This window comes from Mastomys coucha, unplaced genomic scaffold, assembly GCF_008632895.1.
Source record: "Mastomys coucha isolate ucsf_1 unplaced genomic scaffold, UCSF_Mcou_1 pScaffold23, whole genome shotgun sequence".
In the NCBI taxonomy this organism is placed as follows: domain Eukaryota; kingdom Metazoa; phylum Chordata; class Mammalia; order Rodentia; family Muridae; genus Mastomys; species Mastomys coucha.
Window position 1 is genome coordinate 84,041,108 of NW_022196906.1, and position 20,706 is coordinate 84,061,813.

The 20,706-nt window shown below is 37.6% G+C and overlaps 1 protein-coding gene across 1 annotated transcript in view; it reads right to left on the minus strand.

Annotated features, from left to right (window-relative positions):
* The window catches only part of Morf4l1 (mortality factor 4 like 1), a 23,187-nt gene that overhangs the window by 845 nt on the left and 1,636 nt on the right, over positions 1-20,706 (minus strand). Inside the window, exons 2-13 of the mRNA XM_031345720.1 lie at positions 17,025-17,071; positions 13,585-13,652; positions 10,175-10,291; positions 8,645-8,731; positions 7,058-7,138; positions 4,877-4,902; positions 4,388-4,476; positions 3,637-3,738; positions 2,418-2,506; positions 1,846-2,018; positions 1,214-1,298; positions 6-68 (exon numbers count right to left, since the gene is read on the minus strand). Coding sequence (XP_031201580.1) covers positions 6-68; positions 1,214-1,298; positions 1,846-2,018; positions 2,418-2,506; positions 3,637-3,738; positions 4,388-4,476; positions 4,877-4,902; positions 7,058-7,138; positions 8,645-8,731; positions 10,175-10,291; positions 13,585-13,652; positions 17,025-17,071 — 1,027 coding nt within the window. The remainder of the gene's footprint in view (positions 1-5; positions 69-1,213; positions 1,299-1,845; positions 2,019-2,417; positions 2,507-3,636; positions 3,739-4,387; positions 4,477-4,876; positions 4,903-7,057; positions 7,139-8,644; positions 8,732-10,174; positions 10,292-13,584; positions 13,653-17,024; positions 17,072-20,706) is intronic.

The window sequence follows — 20,706 nt, forward strand, 5'->3', positions numbered from 1 at the left end:
GGTACTCGGGAGGAGCCACTTCATAATCACTGGCACTGAACAAAGTTGCAGAATTCTTCGCCAGGTACCTAAAAAGAAAATTGTTAATTCATTGTGAAAATGTTTAAAGTTATAGATACTAATCATAGATGACTGTCTCCCTAAAAACCACATCATTAAAATACTAAGATTATATAAGCAGACAAAAATGCACCTCAAGTTATTCTCTATTAAACCAGGGACAGTTGCCTCTATTAAACCTGAGGGAATCTGCAAACGGCTGCTCTATCCTAAAACAATTAATAATCATTTTCTTCAGTCTTTTCAAGACTGTCCAATTAAGTACAAGTTGTCTACTAACATTTCAAATTTAAACCTGAAAAAAAAGGGATGCAAATGTGAAACAGTAGTTCATTTCTATATTGTCAATGAAATTGGAGTCTGAAGGAAATATTTACCACTGTAGAAAAGGGGGCCATAAATAACCAAACATTCCAAAGTTTCCCTCTAATACCAAGTTCAAGAAGCAATCCACAGCTTTCTATGATCCATATTCTGGAAGTTCCAGTCTTTTTCAAATTGAAATGTTTTCTCTCAACAAGAATCCGAATACTACCACTACAGCTGATTTCTTCAATTCAGTGTTAAAACAGTATCCTTGTTAGTGTATTTAGAGAATCCTATCACTTTCAAAAGCTGCTAGCTTTTAAGTTCCTCCCTAGTATAAGAATGCCTTCCAACATGACACTGAAGCTAGAACTGCTTCTTCACCATTTCTTCCATCTTTTAAATTCAATGAATGTGATAAGTTAACTACTGTTACTTACAACTATTACTTATTGTTAACTTACAACTATCTTGCCTCAATTTTGACAGGCATGAGCCATCAGCTCAACTTAAACATCACCACCATTTCTATATGTCTCCTATTATCTTTTTTTAAAAATTCACCTCCCTACCCTGACCAGTTTAGTCTTCCTACTCTTTTAACACTGTAAAACTACAAAATCAACCTATAATGTTTTCACTATCTTAACAGCTTAGAGGTCTAGTACATCATTTCCCACACAGCACTTCCATGTTTACTCTCCATCTGTGAGATTCCCATATATGCTACTTATAGTTTTAGTGCCTACTGACATCTGTACAAATACGTTATTTTAGTACTTATCACGTTAATCTATCTTTTCACATTTTAAGTAATCATCCCAATTGTGATTTCAAGTAAACTTACTTGAGGAAATCGTGTAGATAGTTCAGTAATAAAGCAAGGCTTTTCTCATCTAGAGGTGTATAGGCCAACATTGCTCCAATTCGCACTATTTAACAAAGAATTAAGTTAGTTTAGTTACGTTCAAAGTAGCACTATAACATATATTAACTATGTACAAAGTAAGTGAGCTCTCACTGGTTCCATGAAACTAAATGTGTGTCTTATAAGCTAAAAAAAAAAAAAAAAAAAAAAAAAAAGAGTCCCTGTCTCACCAGACTGAGGTTCACCAATTAGGTCAAGGCAGCCAGTGAGAATCCAGAATGGCCCCCTCCTATGCTTCCCCCATACTGGGTCACAAGCGTGCACCATTACGTCCAGCTCTTTTTATGTGGGTTTGGGAAGATGAGGGAATCCTCACACTTGGATTTTATAAACTATCTTCCCAGTCTTGTTCAAAAATTATTATCTTTCAATTTTTCAAAAGAGGTTTGGTATTTAAACATTTAAATAAAATTTAAATTTAAAGATTCAAACTGAAATAGTCATGTTTGTTATTTTACCTCTCAGTCATTTAGTAAAGACAAAAAACTCAATTATTAAAGACTCAAGAGAGGGAAAAAAGAGAAAATCATTTTTCTTTAAAGTCTTATTACCAAATAGTCTCAGTAAATGTGGCGCTCCATACACCTGGGACATGGGTGCATCCGGATGATCGGCAAGAATTTCAGCATACTGTGGTCTCTCAAATTTGTAGAGTAGTTGAGTGCCCAACATTACATTGAAGTACTCCTTTATCCCTGCCACAACCTCATTAACAGCATACTCCCTGAAAAAATAACAAAAATATTACTTTCAAAATATTTCCTTTCTGAGTATAGGTAAAGAACTATGGCTAAGACTTCTTTAACAACTAAAACCAATTTCAAAATTACATAAAAATAAGAAGGCATTTATGCTTTCAAAATAGTAGAAGTTTTGGGGTATGGGAGGGGGATGAGGTTCAAAACAGGATTTTTTTATGTAACGTTGGCTCTCCTGAAACTTACTCTGTAGACCGATGCTCCTACCTGCCTCTCGAGCGCTGGGACTAAAGGCACACACCACCACTACCAGCCTCAAAACAGTAAAATTTTTAGTGACTGTGAAGCACTTACAGCACATCCTCAGTTACACCTAAAACAGCACTTAAGTCCTTTGTGTATACTCAAAAGGGGTGCATTCTTACTTATTATCTGTATTTCCTCGAGACTTCTTATAATTTGCATAATCCTCCAAAATGGAATCCACATTCTTCTTGGCAGGAAGATAAAAAAGCTAGGGGAAAAAATGAATACTAATGTTTATAAAAATTACATTCCTTCCAAAAGAAGTAGATGAGGCACAGAACACCTGATAAAAGGGTTCAAGATTACAAATGCTATGCAGGGAGATGTATGTAAATGTATAATCCAACCAAATAACATCAACCAAATTCCAACTATGACTATAAATCTCAAATTTCATGAATGTTTAACAACTATTATTCTCATCCCTATCATTCCCACTGCACCTATCATTTGTCAATTTAAATAGTTTGTCTGAAGTTCCTAAATCTGGACTTAGAGAACCCAACTCTTAAGTAACATTCAAGTTTTTCTGGATTGTTGTGAAACCAGTTTCTTTAGATTTTGAACATGTCCCTTCAGAGCGGAGGAGAGAGGCTCCTATGACTAAGCAATCAATCAGTAAACAAGACCCAGAAAGCTGACATTTGAATGATCCACAGGGACCCCCCAACACCTAAGACAGGGAACTCCAGGATGCAACACTCATAAGCAGCTTTGTTGAGTTCATTACAGGTGAGGCTTTCAGTGGTATACCTACTTCTGAAACCCATCATCCATCTGGAAACCCCCAAACCTCACTGGTTTGCCAAGCTGTTCTGCTGTTGGCATCTGTTGTCTTAGGGCAAGGTCAGTTTGTCTGCATCTATCCCAGAGGGATTTTTTTTTTCCACAACATTCTGCAAATGATTAATTAAACCTAGGACCTTAATTACATTCAGAATCAATTGTAGGCAATGTCATATGCTATTATATTCCATTATCAGGATATGTAGAAATGTTCTAATGTCAACAACATTAAGATGGAAAATGCATGTATCTCTGCCTATTTGATTTTTGGGAGAGTTCTGCTCCAGCAACCTCCAATTTTCTATCAATAAAATTTTAAGGGATCAGAGAGATGGCTCAGAAATTAAGAGCATTAGAAGCCAAGTTTCAATTTTCAGCACCCCACATGGTAGATAACAATCATCTACAACTCCAGCTCTAAGAGACCCAATGCTCTCCATGGGTGCTACACACAGGTCATACCATACACATATGCAGGCAAAAATAAATAAATAAATAAATAAATAAATAAATAAATAAATAAAAAACACACCTGTGTCGTTCTCAAATTACCTGCTTTTGTCTGGTGATCAAGTCCCAGTCATCCACAAGCCATGGTTTCAGCTCTTCAGGAATCTTCACTTTAACTTCAACTCTGTTCATGAATGTTTCTTCCTAAAAAGGAAAAGCAAAGGTTATTACAAACTTTTCTTGCTTCTCTTTGGATCTTTAAGATACCAGGCATACACTAATTCCTTGAAGGAGCCACTCAAAAGAAGGAATTGCCATAGGGGAAAAAGCCAAAAACATGAAAATCATACAGCCAGGGAAATTATGCTCTTGAGTTGTAGTGGCCCTTAGTACATTTTTTCCTCTTCTGGAAATAGAATATTCTGAATTGATACAGCGTTACAGCTTCTTCACATTTACTCTTGATACCCAAATGGTTATCCCAAACATGAGTTTCTCTTTTTCCTCCTCCAACCCCCTCCCTGAGATATGGTCTTACTATGTAGCTTTAGTTGTCTTGGAACTTACTATGTAGACAAAGCATGTACCACTAGGCACAGCATGGCTATCTTTAAAGACACTTTTTGTTCTTTGGTTACTCCTAGACCAGAACCTACCCGCCTCTGCACTTTAGATGCCTTAGCATGTGTCAGTAACCCCAGCATTTGGAAATCTGAGGCACTAAACTAGCCAAAACCACACAGCAAGATCCTGTCTCAGACACACACACGGGAAGGGAGGGGAGTGGGCAAGTAAAGGAGAAGGCTAATCCGAGCCTTAGGACAGCCTGCCAGAGGAAAAGATAAAAACTCACATTTTCAACGGTGGGATCTACCCGGGCTCTCTTCTTCCTAGGAGGCTGAGGTGTCTCACTAGTACTGCCACCATCTCCATTTCCAGGTGCTATAAAATGGGTATTAATGGTGGGGGTGGTATTGGTTAACTAACAAATTCTTAATGTAAAGAGTGTCTAAGTTATCATTTCTCCGCTACAGATATTTCATAAATTCAACTTCTAGAATCTAAAAAAAGAACTTAACACTTTACTAAGGAAACATTTGATAACATATTTAAAATGCTATTTTCCTAAGAGAATCATTAAGACTAAAGCAGGTGGGTGAAAACAACTACATCTTACAGGAGTTCAGATATATAGGTAAGGACTATTCTGTCCTTATCTATAAACACCACTACTTTGAGACCTCTACTTGAGGTCAATAAACTACATACCTGTCAGTTTACTATAGTGAACTCACAATCTAAATATTACAAATAGGTCAACTTTAAGAAAGTTTATACTTACTTTTCTGCTTGTTCTTTTTTGTTTTCCTAGGAAGAGAGGAAAATAAAAATTATTCCCATAAAACTGTTTTTGAGTGGTAAATTCAGAGAAAAATGGCCCGCCACCAAGATTATCAGTCACTCTAAGTCTGCTTCCCAAAACACTGATCTTGATTTTAGATGTATTTATTTCTTCTTCCCATCATCATCATCATCACTGCGAAAAAAATCTCACTTTGCAGCTCTTATATCCTGAAACTCAGGGTATAGATCAGGCTGGTCGGGGCTGGAGAAATGGCTCAGTGGGTAAGAGCACTGACTGGTCTTCTAGAAGTCCTGAGTTCAAATCCCAGCAACCACATGGTGGTACACAACCACCCATAATGAGTTCTGACACCCTCTTCTGGTGTATCTGAAGACAGTTACAGTGTACTTGTTTATAATAATAAACCTTTAAAAATAAAAATTCCGGGTGGTGGTGGCGCATACCTTTAATCCCAGCACTTGGGAGGCAGGAGCAGGCAGATTTCTGAGTTCGAGGCCAGCCTGGTCTGCAGAATAAGTTCTAGGATAGCCAGGACTACACAGAGAAACCCTGTCTCGAAGAAAAAAAAAAAAAGACCAGGGTGGCCTTGAATTCAGAACCACCTGTCCCTGTGGGAGCCTGTACACTTATGAACACACAGCCACATATACACATCAATTTAAAAGTGGAAAAAAAAATTTTAACAACAAAAAGCTGGGTGTGGGGCTGGAGCGATGGTTCAGAGCACTGATTGCTCTTCCAGAGGTCCTGAGTTCAAATCCCAGGAACCACATGGTGGCTCACAACCATCCATAATGAGATCTGATACCCTCTTCCAGGGTGACTGAAAACAGCTACCATGTACTTACATATAATAAATCTTAAAAAAAAAAAAAAAAAGGCGGGTGTGGTGGTGTACACCTTTAACAATGGGAAAGCAGAGGCAGGCAGATCTCTTGAGTACAAAGTTAGTCTTCAAATCAAGAACTTCTTCACTTGCATATACATGCTCATGATTCATGGGAACCAAAAGGAACCAGTTCTTATACTTAATCCAATCCTTTATACACAAGCTCTATACCATAAAATGAGAATCAACTCATTTGACTCATTCTAATGACTCCTTCTAGTAAGGATTCCTAATAGTCTTGCTTATTCTATTTACATGCTAACTATTAAACACATAGCAAGCTAGTTCAAGTGTACAGTAGGATTCATAGAATAAACTGCTAGTGTTCTGGGTTCTAGTTTTAAAACTTATGACTATATATAGTCAAAATAGAAACTTAAAAGCCATCTTCTAGGGGGCTGGAGAGATTTGATTATTAAGAATATTGGCTGCTTTTCCACAGGACCTGGGCTGTAGACCCAGTAGCTCAGGGAACAAAGCCTAAGAAGTTGTGAAACAAATGTAAAAGCAGGATAGGTAAAGAGTCTCTGAAATGCTGACTTATAGAAATGGCATGGACTGAAGGAACCCATGAGGTCTTACCCCTTAGTTAAGGACCCACTTGCACTTTAGCAAGCCATTTTTCTTTAGGAGTTTGGTCCCTGGTAGGTCGCCCATGTTCCACTGAATGGCCCTACATCTATGAACACAATTACAGTTGTGTAATTATGTTTTTTGTATCCCTAGTATTTAAGATCATGTAGCTGGTCATCTTTCTACAGTCACCCTCAGGTTCAGAACCTTTAGTGTGTGTAAATGGCTTTCATATTATAGTTAACAAGAAGCCTTACAATCCAGAGCTAACAAATTATACTTTTCTTTCTCACTCTCACTTTACACATGTATTTTTAGCACTAAATAATCCTTGCCAAAATAATTATCTCAAAACTACCTGACAATTCATTACTACCTTTATAAGAGAAAACACTGTGTGAGTATACAGATTCCACCTCAAAAATAAGAACTGTGAAAGTATCACCACTGACTGCACACTAAATGTATTTTAATGTTGCATAAATTTTAGTGCAAGGGAAGAAGCTAAGGAAAATCAAGTAGGTAATGTCCATTTTACATTACTTTAATATTAATAACCTGGTATCTGAGAATTAAGAATTTCACTGACACTTTTAAAAGCTTCCATTAGAGACAAAAATATATATTATGATAAATAGTAAATTTAAATTATACCCATAAAGCAGTATGAAATATCTAAGCAAAGAGAAACTTACACTTCAACATTTTTCTGCTGCAGCCCAGATGTCTTCTTCCCTGGAGCAGCCCCTCTCATCTTGCCCTCTGCATATTGTTCCCTTCAAAAATGTCACAAAGTCAGCATAAGTACTTACGTAAGGACAAACCTGCTTGATTTTATCTAGAATTTGTATTAAATTGAGCTTCCCAGCCAGGTATGCTGACAAATGCTTTTAATCCCAGCACTTCGGAGGCAGAAGCCTGTGAGGTCAAGGCCTGACTGGTCTACTTATTAAGTTCCCAGTCATCAAGACTTGTACAGTGACATCCTGTCTCAGAAAAATTTTAAAAGCTATCTGTTAGTATAGGTGAACTTTCAGAATGTTCTAAATTGTCTATGTTGTACAGACTAACTGTTACAGAATTAAAATATTTTAAAATGAGAGTCCCCAAAGAAAGTGTGAAATTAGAGCTGCTCTCCAGCTAACAATATGAAGGTTGTTCTTCCAGAGATCCTGAATTTAATTCCCAGGACCCACATGGCTGCTCACAACTATGTATGACTGTAGTCCCATGGGATCTGATACCATCTACTGGTGTGCATATATGCACACAACTCACAAAATAATCAAAAAGACAAGGAAGATGGCTTAGAAACTTAGAGCACTCGTCGTTCTTGTACAAGGCCTGGGTTTGATTCCCAGCACGGACATGGTGGCCCATAACCATCTGTAACTTGAAGGGATGTGATTCCCTTTTCTCACTTCCTCTGGCACCAGACACATACGTAGTGCCCATATATAGATAAAAGTCAAAATACTCATACATATAAAATAAATAAATACCAAAATAAATGTTTAAAGGCTGACAGAAATCAAGTTTCAAAAACAAAACAAACACCACCCACCAACAAGTATGGAGCCAGAGTTGGCACAAAGGTCGAAGTGCTACAAATGCTACCAAGTCAGTCTATTGATCTGAGGTCAATACCCGGAACCCACATTTAAGAAAAACTGATTCCAACCTCCACAATCATCATGGCAAACCCAAGCCCACATGCAATGGAATAAATGAATGAAAAAAAAGTTTATTATTGAAGTCAATGTAGTATAAATTGACTAATATATGGTCTCAGAAAATGAAAAATCCAGGACTATGCCTGGTTGGGAATTCACTAGCAATTCCAATACTTTCTTTTGATTCCATGTTATAATTTTAATCTTTTAAATATTTTAAAAGTCAAATGTAATAACTACCCTTTAGGAAATTTTTCTGGGACCCTTTTCCTCAATGTATTTTCAGAGATATTTGTTAGTGGAAATGTATCTTCCCTTTTGTTCCTCCATCAGTTAACTGTGACTTCTACAGCACCCAAGAAGAGGTTAAAAAGATATTAATGAGTTTACATCTAGAATTTCCAACAGTGTTCTACTAGAAGACAGACTCAGAAATGACAGAATATTTTTTTACCTAGATAATATGTAATTACTTGAACTCAAACTTTAACACTGGAACTAACAAGTATCAAGAACCATTTTACCAAAAGTAGAGGGAGGTGCCAATATGACCACATTTTGTTCATTTCATGTCCAAAACTCTCAAAATTCATTTTAAGTCAAACTTACTGATTGGCCTTTTGAAGTTCTCGCTGTTTCTGCAAATTGGTGTCGACGTATTTGAGTACTCTGCTTTCTGGCACCCATTCATCCCAACTGAAAAAGACAAGTTAAAATAGCTCTGAAGTACATTTTTAATACAGTTTAGGGTTTCTTCCATTTAACGTTTAAAGACTTAAGAGTTAAAACTTTGGAATTCCCTGAAATAACATGTTTTAATTTTGCTCTTTTGACATTTATTTATTTGTATGTGTGTAGAAGCCAAAGAACAACTTTTGGGAGTTGATTCTTTCACTCCCAAAAGATCATGGGAATCCAACTTGGGTCTTCACCCTTGGTGGCAAGTACTTTTACCCCAGTTTTTTGAGACTTTTTTTTTAAAGGTTTTTAAAGACAGCATTTCTCTGTACAGCACTGGCTTTTTTAATGAATCCCAACTTGGCCTTGACTTCATGGTAATCCTCCTGCCCAAGTATTCCAAATTCTGTAATTACAGGAATCCAGAAACTATGCTTTTTCTAAAATGATTTGATAAGCTGGCATTGGCAAATCCATCCTTAAAAGAAAAATCTAATGAAAATGTGTTCTAGTGAAAAGTAACATTCCAAATATAAACTATGCATGTAGATTATTCATATCACTTTTAAATCGTCTAAAAATAAATCACTTAAGAGTCTCTTGGTCAGCCACGCAGTGGTGCCTTTAATCCCAGCACTTGGGAGGCAGAAGCAGGTGGATTTCTGAGTTCGAGGCCAGCCTGGTCTACAGAGTGAGTTCCAGGACAGCGGGGGCTACAGAGGAACTGTCTCAAAAAAGAGTCTCTTGGTCATTATCCTTTCAGAATTACAGCACTGTCTTGTTACACAGCTCACACACACTAAAGGTGCATCAGGAACACATAATAAACTCCACAATACTTACCACCTAGATTACTCGACTAAAGTCTGTACATTAAAGGCTTAGAACAGGCTGGAGAGATAGATGGCTCAGCAGTTAAGAGAACTGAATGCTCTTCTAGAGGTCTTGAGTTTGACTCCCAGCAACCACATGGTAGCTCACAACCATCTGTAATGGGATTTGATGGCCTCTTCTGGTGTGTCTGAAGACAGCGACAGTGTACTTATATATATATAAAACATCTTTTAAAAGGAGGGGGAACTTAGAATAGTTTTTCAGAAACCCCACTGTTCAGTTTCATCTATTCAAAGGGAGCATTCCAACTTCCAAGGATGACTAGAGACTTTCTAAAAGCTAATCTGGCTTCTCACAAAACAAGCTTTGTGCTGATGTGTATGGGGAAACAAAACTTTCTGGTGGAATGCTGAAGTTTTGAAGCAAACTAACTTTTAAGCAAAATTAGTCTTTTCTCCTGCTGATGGAGCTCCATTAGTGACACCATCAAGGGTATACTTGAAGTAATCTTTTACTTAATGATTCTCACCTCTGACCTCTTATAGAGTATAGCCAAAAGGAAAACTAATAAATAAAAAACATTCCTCAACATGATTTCCTAAAGAAAACTTTAAAACATGCATTTACCTAGAGGTCAGGAGGGGGTGGTGTACTGAGGGAGCTCCTTCAGGAACAGGAAAAAGGGCTACAATATCCTCACGTGTCTTCAAAGATTTTTCAGAGCGCCTGGGCCTCACAGCACTTCTGATACAGACAGCATAGTACAAAGTAATCTCAGTAACTATGTGCAGAAGTCAGCTTAAGCTTTATCAAGATTCATTTACAAATGGAATATTTTAATGTTTGTGTCAATAAATTCTGGTATGTTTTTTTTTTTTGAAAATTTAGGAATATCTTAATATCTGTGATTTTTAAAGTGAATTTAAACTAATGTTAAAAAAAAATCCAGTTTACAAATGGGGATTTTGCTGTACCAGGGTATTTAAAAGTGTCCTACAACAAGGCATAGTGGTGTATACTTTAAATTCCAGCATCCTAGAAATATAAACAGGTAGATCTGAATTCCAGGGTAGCCTGGTCTATACACCAAGCTCTAGACCAGCCAGGGCTACAAATTAATAAGACACTGTTTCTAAATAAATGAATAAAATTGCTCTACAAACCATCTTTTTTCTTTCCTTTACTTGGGGATATGGTGGGATGAGTCCCGGAGACTGAGCCCAGGGCTCCACACATGCTGGACAAGAAAGATCTCCACCACTCAACTCCATCCCCATCAGTGAAGATCTTTTCTTAAAAGAAAATAATTATATCCCTATTCTCCCCAAATCAAAAAGTGCTTACTTTTAACTGCTTTTAAACCTTAAAACCTTAGAAGTTCTTCTGTCCCCCTCAGATGTAAACCACATCTAAACAAGCACTTGGACCAATATCCAATTACCAAGTCACTCCAAAAGTTTATAAGCAAAGAGCTAAAAATCCTTGATGAAACTGGAAAAAAAATAAATCTTCATTCTGAGAATGTCTACTAAATTTAAGGGCCACTTAAATTTTTAAATTTAGATCAAGCATGTAACTCTTGGTTTTTTCCAAAGTAGTGTTGTGACTAATCCCAAAAGTCAAACCCACAGGCAAAATTAAATACACACATAATATACTTCACAGGCACTCCTGAAATGGTTTTAAAACTTTCTCTAAGCTGGGAGATGGTGGCATACACCTTTAATCCCAGCACTTGGGAGGCAGAGGCAGGTGGATTTCTGAGTTCGAGGCCAGCCTGGTGTATAGAGTGAGTTCCAGGACAGCCAGGGCTACACAGAGAAACCCTGTCTAGAAAAAAAAATTTATCTAGAGCTAGATGTAGTGGTACAAGCCTGTAATCTCAGCATTCCGTAGGCAGAAGATTACTGCAAGTTTCAATAGCTACAAAGAAAGAATCAGTCTTAAAAAAGGAAAATGAAAAATCATTTCTAAATACTCCCCAAAGGTTAAAATGGCACGTTTAGCAAGTCAACTGAGACACCTATGATAGCTTAAGTTTCCCCCAGTACACTGCAACATCACTCCTAAGAACAACAGTCATCGAATGTCTATGTCCATTCCTCCCATTTTCCCAAAACAAGATCTAAATAACACAACTTCTTTCATGAACCACAATCTCACAAAAGAAAGTTTTTAAAAAAGTCAAAGTAGAAAACTGGTGGCTTTAGTTTCCATAATTTACAGCAATCAACATAGTTACCTAATGTGCAGATAATATATATATATTATATCCATGTATAATTGTATACAATATACAAGAGTGAAGCATGAAAGCTGTATTCAGTTATTAAAGTAAAACTTAAAACTGAAGTGTGCAAGGAAAGGGGAAGTAGGCCCAGCCCATGAATGTGCTGTTTTCCTTTCACACTTTAACTTTCCCATCCCTAATATGCATAGACAGTCTACTTCCTATAAGAGTCTATTACACATTATTTTACCTGGATATTAGCAAAATATCAACAACAAATATAAGCCTCATCAACTATTAAAGGTGGAAATTCAGTTTTTTAATTCATTTCTTAATATAGAGATACTGTAGACACCATAACATAAAAGTCAGTTCCCTAGATATTATAATCAACTTAAAAATCAAAATTTATACCTTTTATTTTCCTAAGACAGGGTCTCACTATGTAGTTCTGGCTGGTCTGAAACTCAAGAGATTGGTTTGGCCAGCTTCCACCTCCTGAGTGCTGGGATTAAAGGCATGTGCCAGCACATCCAGCTCCCAATTTCTTAATACACGTAAGACTGGCATCATTCTGAAATGTTGACATTACCTACTAACCATTATTAGAATATTTTGCACACAGTTATCAGAATATGCTTTCGTGTATTTTGAATTGTGGCCTTTCTACAATAATACTAATGAAGTTAAAAGTTTGGTATATCTCACCTAGAAAACAGTCTATTTTAACAAACAAACTGAATTGACTGGCTGGCTACTTAGATAAGAATTCTAAAATGTAATTTAGACCAAAGTCATAGGGCCAATAAACTTAACAGGAAAAACAATACAACAACAACAACCACAAACCCTCTCTCCATCAAGAATACCAAGCATGCTAACAGTTGGCATCTTGCTCTCTAGTAAAGAAATACCAGACTCTGGGTGTCAAGACAAAGCATTAATCATTTCAAGTTATCTGAAAGTAATTCCTGAATGACTGTTACAATGCCATCTCTGAAATACTAAAGATCAATAATAAAAATGATTTAAAATTTCCATAGTAAAAATAATAAGCCACTCAATTCCAGAAAAAAAAAAAAGGCCTGGATAACTTATCAGGTGCTGTTATCTTTAGGTCCCAAAGAGAACACTACCAAAGAGCTCCAATGGCCACTAGAAAGTTAAATTCTGTAAATAAGAATTTTATGCCGCTGGGCAGTGGTGGTGCACGCCTTTAATCCCAGCACTTGGGAGGCAGAGGCAGGCGGATTTCTGAGTTCTAGGCCAGCCTGGTCTACAGAGTGAGTTCCAGGACAGCCAGGGATACACAGAGAAACCCTGTCTCAAAAAAACAAAAAACAAAAAACAAAAAAAAAAAACAAATTAATTAATTAATTAATTAATTTTACGCCAAGTCACATGAATCTACTTTCTGTCAACAACAGCATATATTTCAAAACTTCATAAAATGGGTTTATAAACTGTCATTTCTAAAACATTTTCCCCCTTTCTCTATAACAATTTTTGAGTTTAACTGTGGATGAGAAAAATAAGTCATTTGGTCTGTGCTCAGGCCAAAAAAAAAAAAAAAAAAAAAAAAAATCATGCCATCCTAAAACATGCATCTAGTCATAATTGAACCAAGATAGTTGGTCAAGTATAACTACTAGATACTACAAAATATTAAGAAATATAGCCAAGATCAAGTACATATAAAATGGCTGAGTTCTCCCTGATAGCTTCATCATACTAAAAATGACTTATCCTTGCTTTAACATATGTTAAAATAGTAGACAAAAAAAACTTTTAAAAATCTAATACTCACTTTTTATTCCAACCACTGTAATGGATGAAGTATTTCACTTGTTTGTCCTTTATGGCAACCTTTACACACTGAAATAAAAAAGAATAAGTCTTTGGTATACACATAATCTTATCACTTCTTAGACAAAAGGAAATTTGCATCCTAATAACAGATGTGCTCTTTTTACTAAAAGTCAACAGGCTAAGTCTGCTATCCAAGGTCAAGAAATGAAAGCTATTTTCATTTTGTTTTGCAAACTCCAGTTAAAAGCTACATTTTAAAAAAAATCTCAAAAATAAATTTTCAGTCTATGAACGACACCTTTTCATTTTTCAAGATAAGAGTTTCTCTGTGTAGCCCTGGCTGTCCTCAAACTCAGAAATCCGCCTGCCTCTGCCTCCCAAGTACATAAAAGGCATGCACCACCACTGCCTGGCCAACTACGCTGCTTTTTTAAAATTAGCTTTAAAAGTACTCTTAAATGTAGTGAGTAAAAAAATGTACTCTTAAATATAGTTTATAAACAAAACAAATTAAAGGAAAGTCACTATGACAAATGATGATTATCTGACTGGATTTAAGGGTGTTCTCTATAGGTAAACCAAACAATAGTTTACCCCAATGACCATTAAAAAAAAAAAAAAAAAAAGCTCACCAGAGTATTTTGCTGCCAAAGAAAAACAGCCATTTCAAATGACTGCTGAAAGTTTATACAACAATGGAAAATTGGAAACCATACAAGATCATCAAAGGACTGTTATAAACTAGTATCTATACATCCAAAACACAAGGAGTGAACATCATTTTTATTATTTCATACAATTACAAATTGCTAGAAACTTGCACAGAAATCGCTTCTAAGCATTTTAGCATTTTACTTACACACACACACACACACACACACACACACACACACACACACACACGTACGTACGTACGTACGTACGTACGTACGTATGGGGGTGGGGGACAGAGGAGCAGTGGCTGGGCTTTTGTTTTCTGTACTAAGGACTGAACCAGTGCTTCATTCATAGAAACTGCCTTGCCACTGAGCTCTGTCTCCTGCCTTGTCTACTTTGTCAGATTTTCTTGGTCTCACTAAGCTGCCCAGGCCACCGTTAACATTGTACCCCAAGTAATCTTTCTGTCTCAACTTCCCAAGTAGCCTGGCCAGCATTCAGATTACACGTGTGGGGTGTTTTTCTGTTTTGTTTTATTCGGGGGTGGTGGTGATGGTACTGAGGATTGAACTCAGTGCCTCAATCATGGTAAGCAGTACTCAAGCAGCCTTCATGTTCTATTCTTAAATGCCTGGCCAGACACCCCATTAAAATTAATCCTAGCCCTGGGGAGGTAGAGGCAGTCATCTGGGAAGTTCAAGACACCCTGGTCTTTATGAAGTGTCTGTGTTCTAGGACAGCTACAGCTACAAAGTAAACATTTGTCACAAAAATATTTTTAAAAAATAAAAAGAAGGGGCTGGTGAGATGGCTCAGTGGGTAAGAGCACCGACTGCTCTTCTGAAGGTCATGAGTTCAAATCCCAGCAACCACATGGTGGCTCACAACCACCGGTAATGAAATCTGACGCCCTCTTCTGGTGGTCTGAAGACAGCTACAGTGTACTCATAATAATAAATCTTTAAAAAAGAAAAAAGAAATGCCTGGCCAGACAGAGGTGGCGCATACCTTTAATCCCAGTGTAGTCAGAATATGATTTGAAGTCTGAACCACCCATCAACTGAGGAACAACCTGAGCTCTATAGCATGATCATGTCTCAAAAGGCAAACAGCTAAGGAAGCTTTTACTTTTCTGTCCTGGAGATAGCTAAGTGAACAGACAAAACGGCTGGAGAATCTTAAATCCAGGTTCAATACTACAATGATACCCCCAACCGAAATTCTACCAAAAGTCATCAGAAATAATAGTAAAAATAATTTCAGATTGTAAAATGTTTGTTGTACATACAGGGCATGTGGATGTAACTGTCTTCCAAGCATATGCAAAGCCCTGGGTGTAATCCTGAGTGCTACAAACATTTTTTATTTTTTGTTTTTTTCAATATGGGGTTTCTCTGTGTAGCCCTGGCTGTCCTGGAACTCACTCTGTAGACACTCTGTAGACATCTACAAACATTTATTTAAAATAAATATATTTTTCTGTTTATCTCTGGGATTTATTTTGTTTTTTTCAGGCAGGGTTTCTCCGTATAGCCATGGCTGTCCAGGAACTCTGTAGACCAGGCTGAGATTCAGATATCCACCTGCCTCTGCCTCCCAAGGGTTGGGATTGAAGGTATGAGCTACTACCACCAGGCATCTCTAGCTACATTTAAAGTTTTTATAGGAGTACTTGATGAAACAAAAAAGAGCCTTGTTTACTCAGGATTCTTACTTTACAATTCAAATTAACAAACAGGATGTTAAATGTGTATGACAACCATCTATGAGGTGTGGTTGAGGACAGTTAGTTTAAGGCCAGCTTGAACAAGTGTAAAACTCAAGTCTCAAAACCAGACAGACATAAAGAGATGGAGATACATGCTCACACACAGAGGAAATGGCTGAGTGCATAGCAGTACAGAACTCATCTGAGTGGCCCAAACTCAATCCTGCCATTCCTACACTGAGATTGAAGTTGATAAAAACTGCAGGAAATCTGAAGGTCTAATAAGCCTGTATAAGGACAACAAAGACATGGTCTTAAAGACAGGAAGAGGAAACTGGCACTTGAGGTTGTCCTCTAACATGAGGTGGCACATACCTACCTGTACAAATGCTTATAAACATACAGCATTGTTTTGTTTTCTGCTAATGTTATTAACTGTAAAATGGCTGGGCAGTGGTGGCGCACGCCTTTAATCCCAGCACTTGGGAGGTAGAGGCAGGTGGATTTCTAGTTCAAGACCAGCCTGGTCTACAGAGTGAGTTCCAGGTCAGCCAGGGCTATACAGAGAAACCCTGTCTTGAGAACCCAAAAAAATAAAATAAAATTATAAAAAAAAAAAAACAAAAACAAAAAACAAAAAAAAACTATAAAATGCTATTTGTTATATAACCAACAAACCTTCACCTATCATTTAAATGCTATTTCCAACCAAAAGGTTTCTACTAATTTAGAAAAGTCAGAAGAGTAAAAAAGTCTGAACTTTCTCCATTCACCACCAAGCAAGTAGTAACAAACACAAAATGAGATGGGAAGATTTATGAAACTATGAAATACCTTTTACAAATCAAGTAAGAAAATACTCTAATGCGATATTAAGAAGTCTGATCTAGCCGGGCAGTGGTGGCGCACACACCTTTAGACCCAGCACTTAGGAGGCAGAGGCAGGTGGATTTCTGAGTTCCAGGACAGCCTGGTCTACACAGAGAAACCCTGTCTCCAGGGGGGAAAAAAAAAAAAAGTCTGATCTAGCCAACATTTTTGGCCACCTTCTCAAAAGAATGCAAGTTCCATACCTTTGCTTCATAAAGAAGAGGCCCATGAAAGCACAGCACTCGCTCACCTGGAAAAGAGGGGAAACGGCCAGGTTAATTGTGAGTTCTTTGCTGTACACAAAGCTGCGACTCAAGAGTCACTACACTTGATAATAATCCCAGCAAAAGTAGGAAAAACAACTAAGACTATACATGAACACTTCAGAACAAACTTTACCAAATTCTTAGTATCCAAGATTAACAACAACCAACCAAATTTCTATTTAATCATGTAATAGATGCTACTGCAGTTACCTATGGAATGTTTAGCTAGTTCACTTGTTCTAATTATCTGGAAATAAAATTTTTAAAATGTTTTTCAAGTGTCTTAAGTTTAGTCACTTGACAACGTCCACTTCCTTTTAATGAATACTCTCTACACATTGAAATTTCTGACTGCATACATTTGGCGTGGCTAGTTGGCTAGTTTTTAGTTTGTTAAGTTATCCTGGCTGGAGAAATGGCTCAGCACCTACCGCTCTTCCAGAGGTCCCCAGTTCAATTCCCAGCGACCACATGATAGCTCACAACCATCTGTAATGGGATCTGATAGCCTCTTCGGGTGTGTCTGAAGACAGCTACAGTGTACTCATATAAAAGTAAATAAATCTTTACAAAAAAAAAAAAAAAGCAGGGCAGTAATGGCACAGGACTTTAATCCTAGCACTTGGGAAGCAGAGACAGGTGGACTTCTGAGTTTGAGGCCAGCCTGGTCTACAGAGTGAGTTCCAGGATAGCCAGGGCTACACAGAGAAACCCTGTCTTGAAAAACTAAAAGTTATCCTACATGTTTATTCCTCAGTATCCTGAAAGCTAGGCTGTTTCAATGAGCAGCAGAGAGAAACAATCCTAACCCTGGGAACTTATATCCAATGTCACTAACACTTGCAAATCCAAATAAAATCTGGCTAGAGTTGAGACTTGAAGCTACCTGTGCTCACCAAATAAATTGGGCAGGTGATTTCTGGACTCTGATCCCACGCGATAATAGATAGCATAAGTTTATCTCACATATTATTTTCAGTTCACTTGCTTTCTACACATTTCAATGAAGTATCCAACAAAGTCAGGTATGTAACTATAAAATTTAATCTACTAGTCTTATGCTGAAAAACTACCACATTAGAAAGTATGTTATAAAATATAAAAATAAATATTATGGGCACACCATGGTGGGACACAACTTTAATCCCAGAGCTCAGGTGAGGCTGGTAGATCTCAAGTTCAAGGCCAGTCTTTTCTATAGCCCAGTCAAGGCTATCCAGTAAGACCCTTTCCTCACTCTTAAATGTGCCCTTAAAGCATCTATTTGCTGACTCTGCTGTGTGCTAAGCATTTCACATTAATAAGGGATACATAGGCAATCAAATGTTTGAATCCTTTTCTGTACTTATACTGTACTTTCCCTCCCATTAAGCAATAAAGAGAGCCAACTCCTTGTGATTGTTCACAAAGCAGGATCCAGACAGCAGAAACAAGTATATACAAGTGTAGTAATATATGCTGTTCACTACACATGGAACACAGAATGAACATGTGAAAGTAGAAGAGATCCTGTCCACCACCTGAGATTACAGGCCTACCATCATATATACAGTATGTATGCTATGGAAGCATTCTTCAAACTCATCCTTAGCCCCTGGAGTGCATTTTTAAACTATTATTTTTTCCTAAGTTTCACTAGAGACTTCTTCTACTGTTAGACTTCTAGAATAAGGTCCAGTAACTTTAACATCAAGGCTCTATTCAAAGCCAGCCTGGTCTACAGAAGGAGTTCCAAGATAGTCAGGGCTATACAGAGAAACCCTGTCTCAAAAAAACAAAACAAACAAACAAACAAAAAAATCAAGGCTCTATAAAATCCTGTACCACTCAACTGTTGAAAGCATTACTAAACCTGTGCCCATACTGAATAAAGATGGATAATTGACCAGACTTTCTTTTTCAACAATCCAGAGTAAGACCCAAATAAATGGGTAAAACATTCTACTATTAAACAAAAGCACTAAGATCAGATCTGTGATTACTGATTTCACTCCGGGTATCTTTTAAGCTACTCTGAAATCTACCTTTTTTAAATTGGCTGCTTCAGCTGAAAACTACACTAAGTAAGGCTCTTTGGATAATGAAAATTTACACACACACACACACACACACACACACACACACACAGAGCTAACTAACTGGTGTATATCAGTCTAACAAGTGGAAAGGACATATTTACAAAGGCAGTTCTCCACCCTCAGGTCCACTCTAGTCTTGAAGGACACAAACCTGGTGCTCTGGGCTGATTATTTAAGAACTCCCTACAGGGGACTGAGAAGCAGTTCCCCATTCCCAGCAGGCTCAGTTCCCGGAAATTCAATGCCTTCTTCTGGATTCTGAGGATACTCATACATATAAAATAATGCAACACACACATAAACAAAATGGATTATTTACCACTTTATACTATCAAAATTCTACCAAGATTTCAAAATTATCCCACCAACACTGTTTCCTTTCTAGATGTTCTCTGGGTTTTTATCTACTGTGAGGAGGAGAGTAAATGTATGTATACACACCTCTGTAAATACATGGAGGTCAGATGACAACTTGTGGGAGTTCTTTACCTCCACCATGTAGGCCCTAGGAATCAGCCAAGGTGGGGGCCAAATATATCTTATATATAATTTTAAAAAGATACCCATATATCTTAGCTTGGATTTTGTTGTTGTTGTTTTGCTTTGTTTTGTGAAGACAGGGTCATCTTATGTACCCCTTGGCTGGTCAGCCTCCTGCCTCTGCTTCTCTAAAGGTGGACAGAATTTTAGGCATGTGTCACACTCAGCTACCCCTGGAATCCACAGCTGGATTTACAAGCTTTCATAACCCAGCCTTTGTTCCTACCCTTCCCCAACTACAGCTGTACCATCTTTCTGGTTTGTCTTTATCCATCTCACCTTGTCACTGTTCTTTAGAAAGAAAGCATTTCTTTCAAAACAACCATTCTTGATTTCTAGTTTCTAACATCAACCAAGGATTAAGCTTCTGTACTGACAACCTGGAGAAGTCTATGAGCCTCTTGGCATGCTCTGCTACATAAAACATAGAATTACAAAGGAAACCAACTGCTTAGTAGTTAGCAAAACTACAGTGCACACTATCTTTCTACAAGTGAAGGCCAGCCAGCTCAGTGTCTTCCACAGTAGTAACTCTTCACACTAGTTTTTGAGACGGTCTCTTATTTAACTGTACCTCAGGGCCGGCTAGCCAATGAGCTAACAGAGATCCATACACCTGCGCAGGTCTACATACACACACACACACACACACACACACACACACACACACACACACACACACGAGTTTCTCTGTATAGTTCTGGATGTCCTGAAAAGCGCTCTAAGTAGACCAGAATGGCCTCAAACCCAGAAATCCACCTGCCCTTGCCCCCTGAGTATTTGGATTAAGGTGTGCACCACCACATCCAGAAGTAAACAAGCTTTTAGAGCTGCTTGCTAGGGTTCCAAGCTCAGGTCCTCATGCTTGCTTTGAGAAGTACTTGGTCTCTCCAGCCCATCAAAACTCTTTTAATTATCATCATAATTATATATTATTGAGGGAATTTATAGGATACGCAATCATAATTTAACTGCTGCACTCTGAAGACTGAGACAGGAAG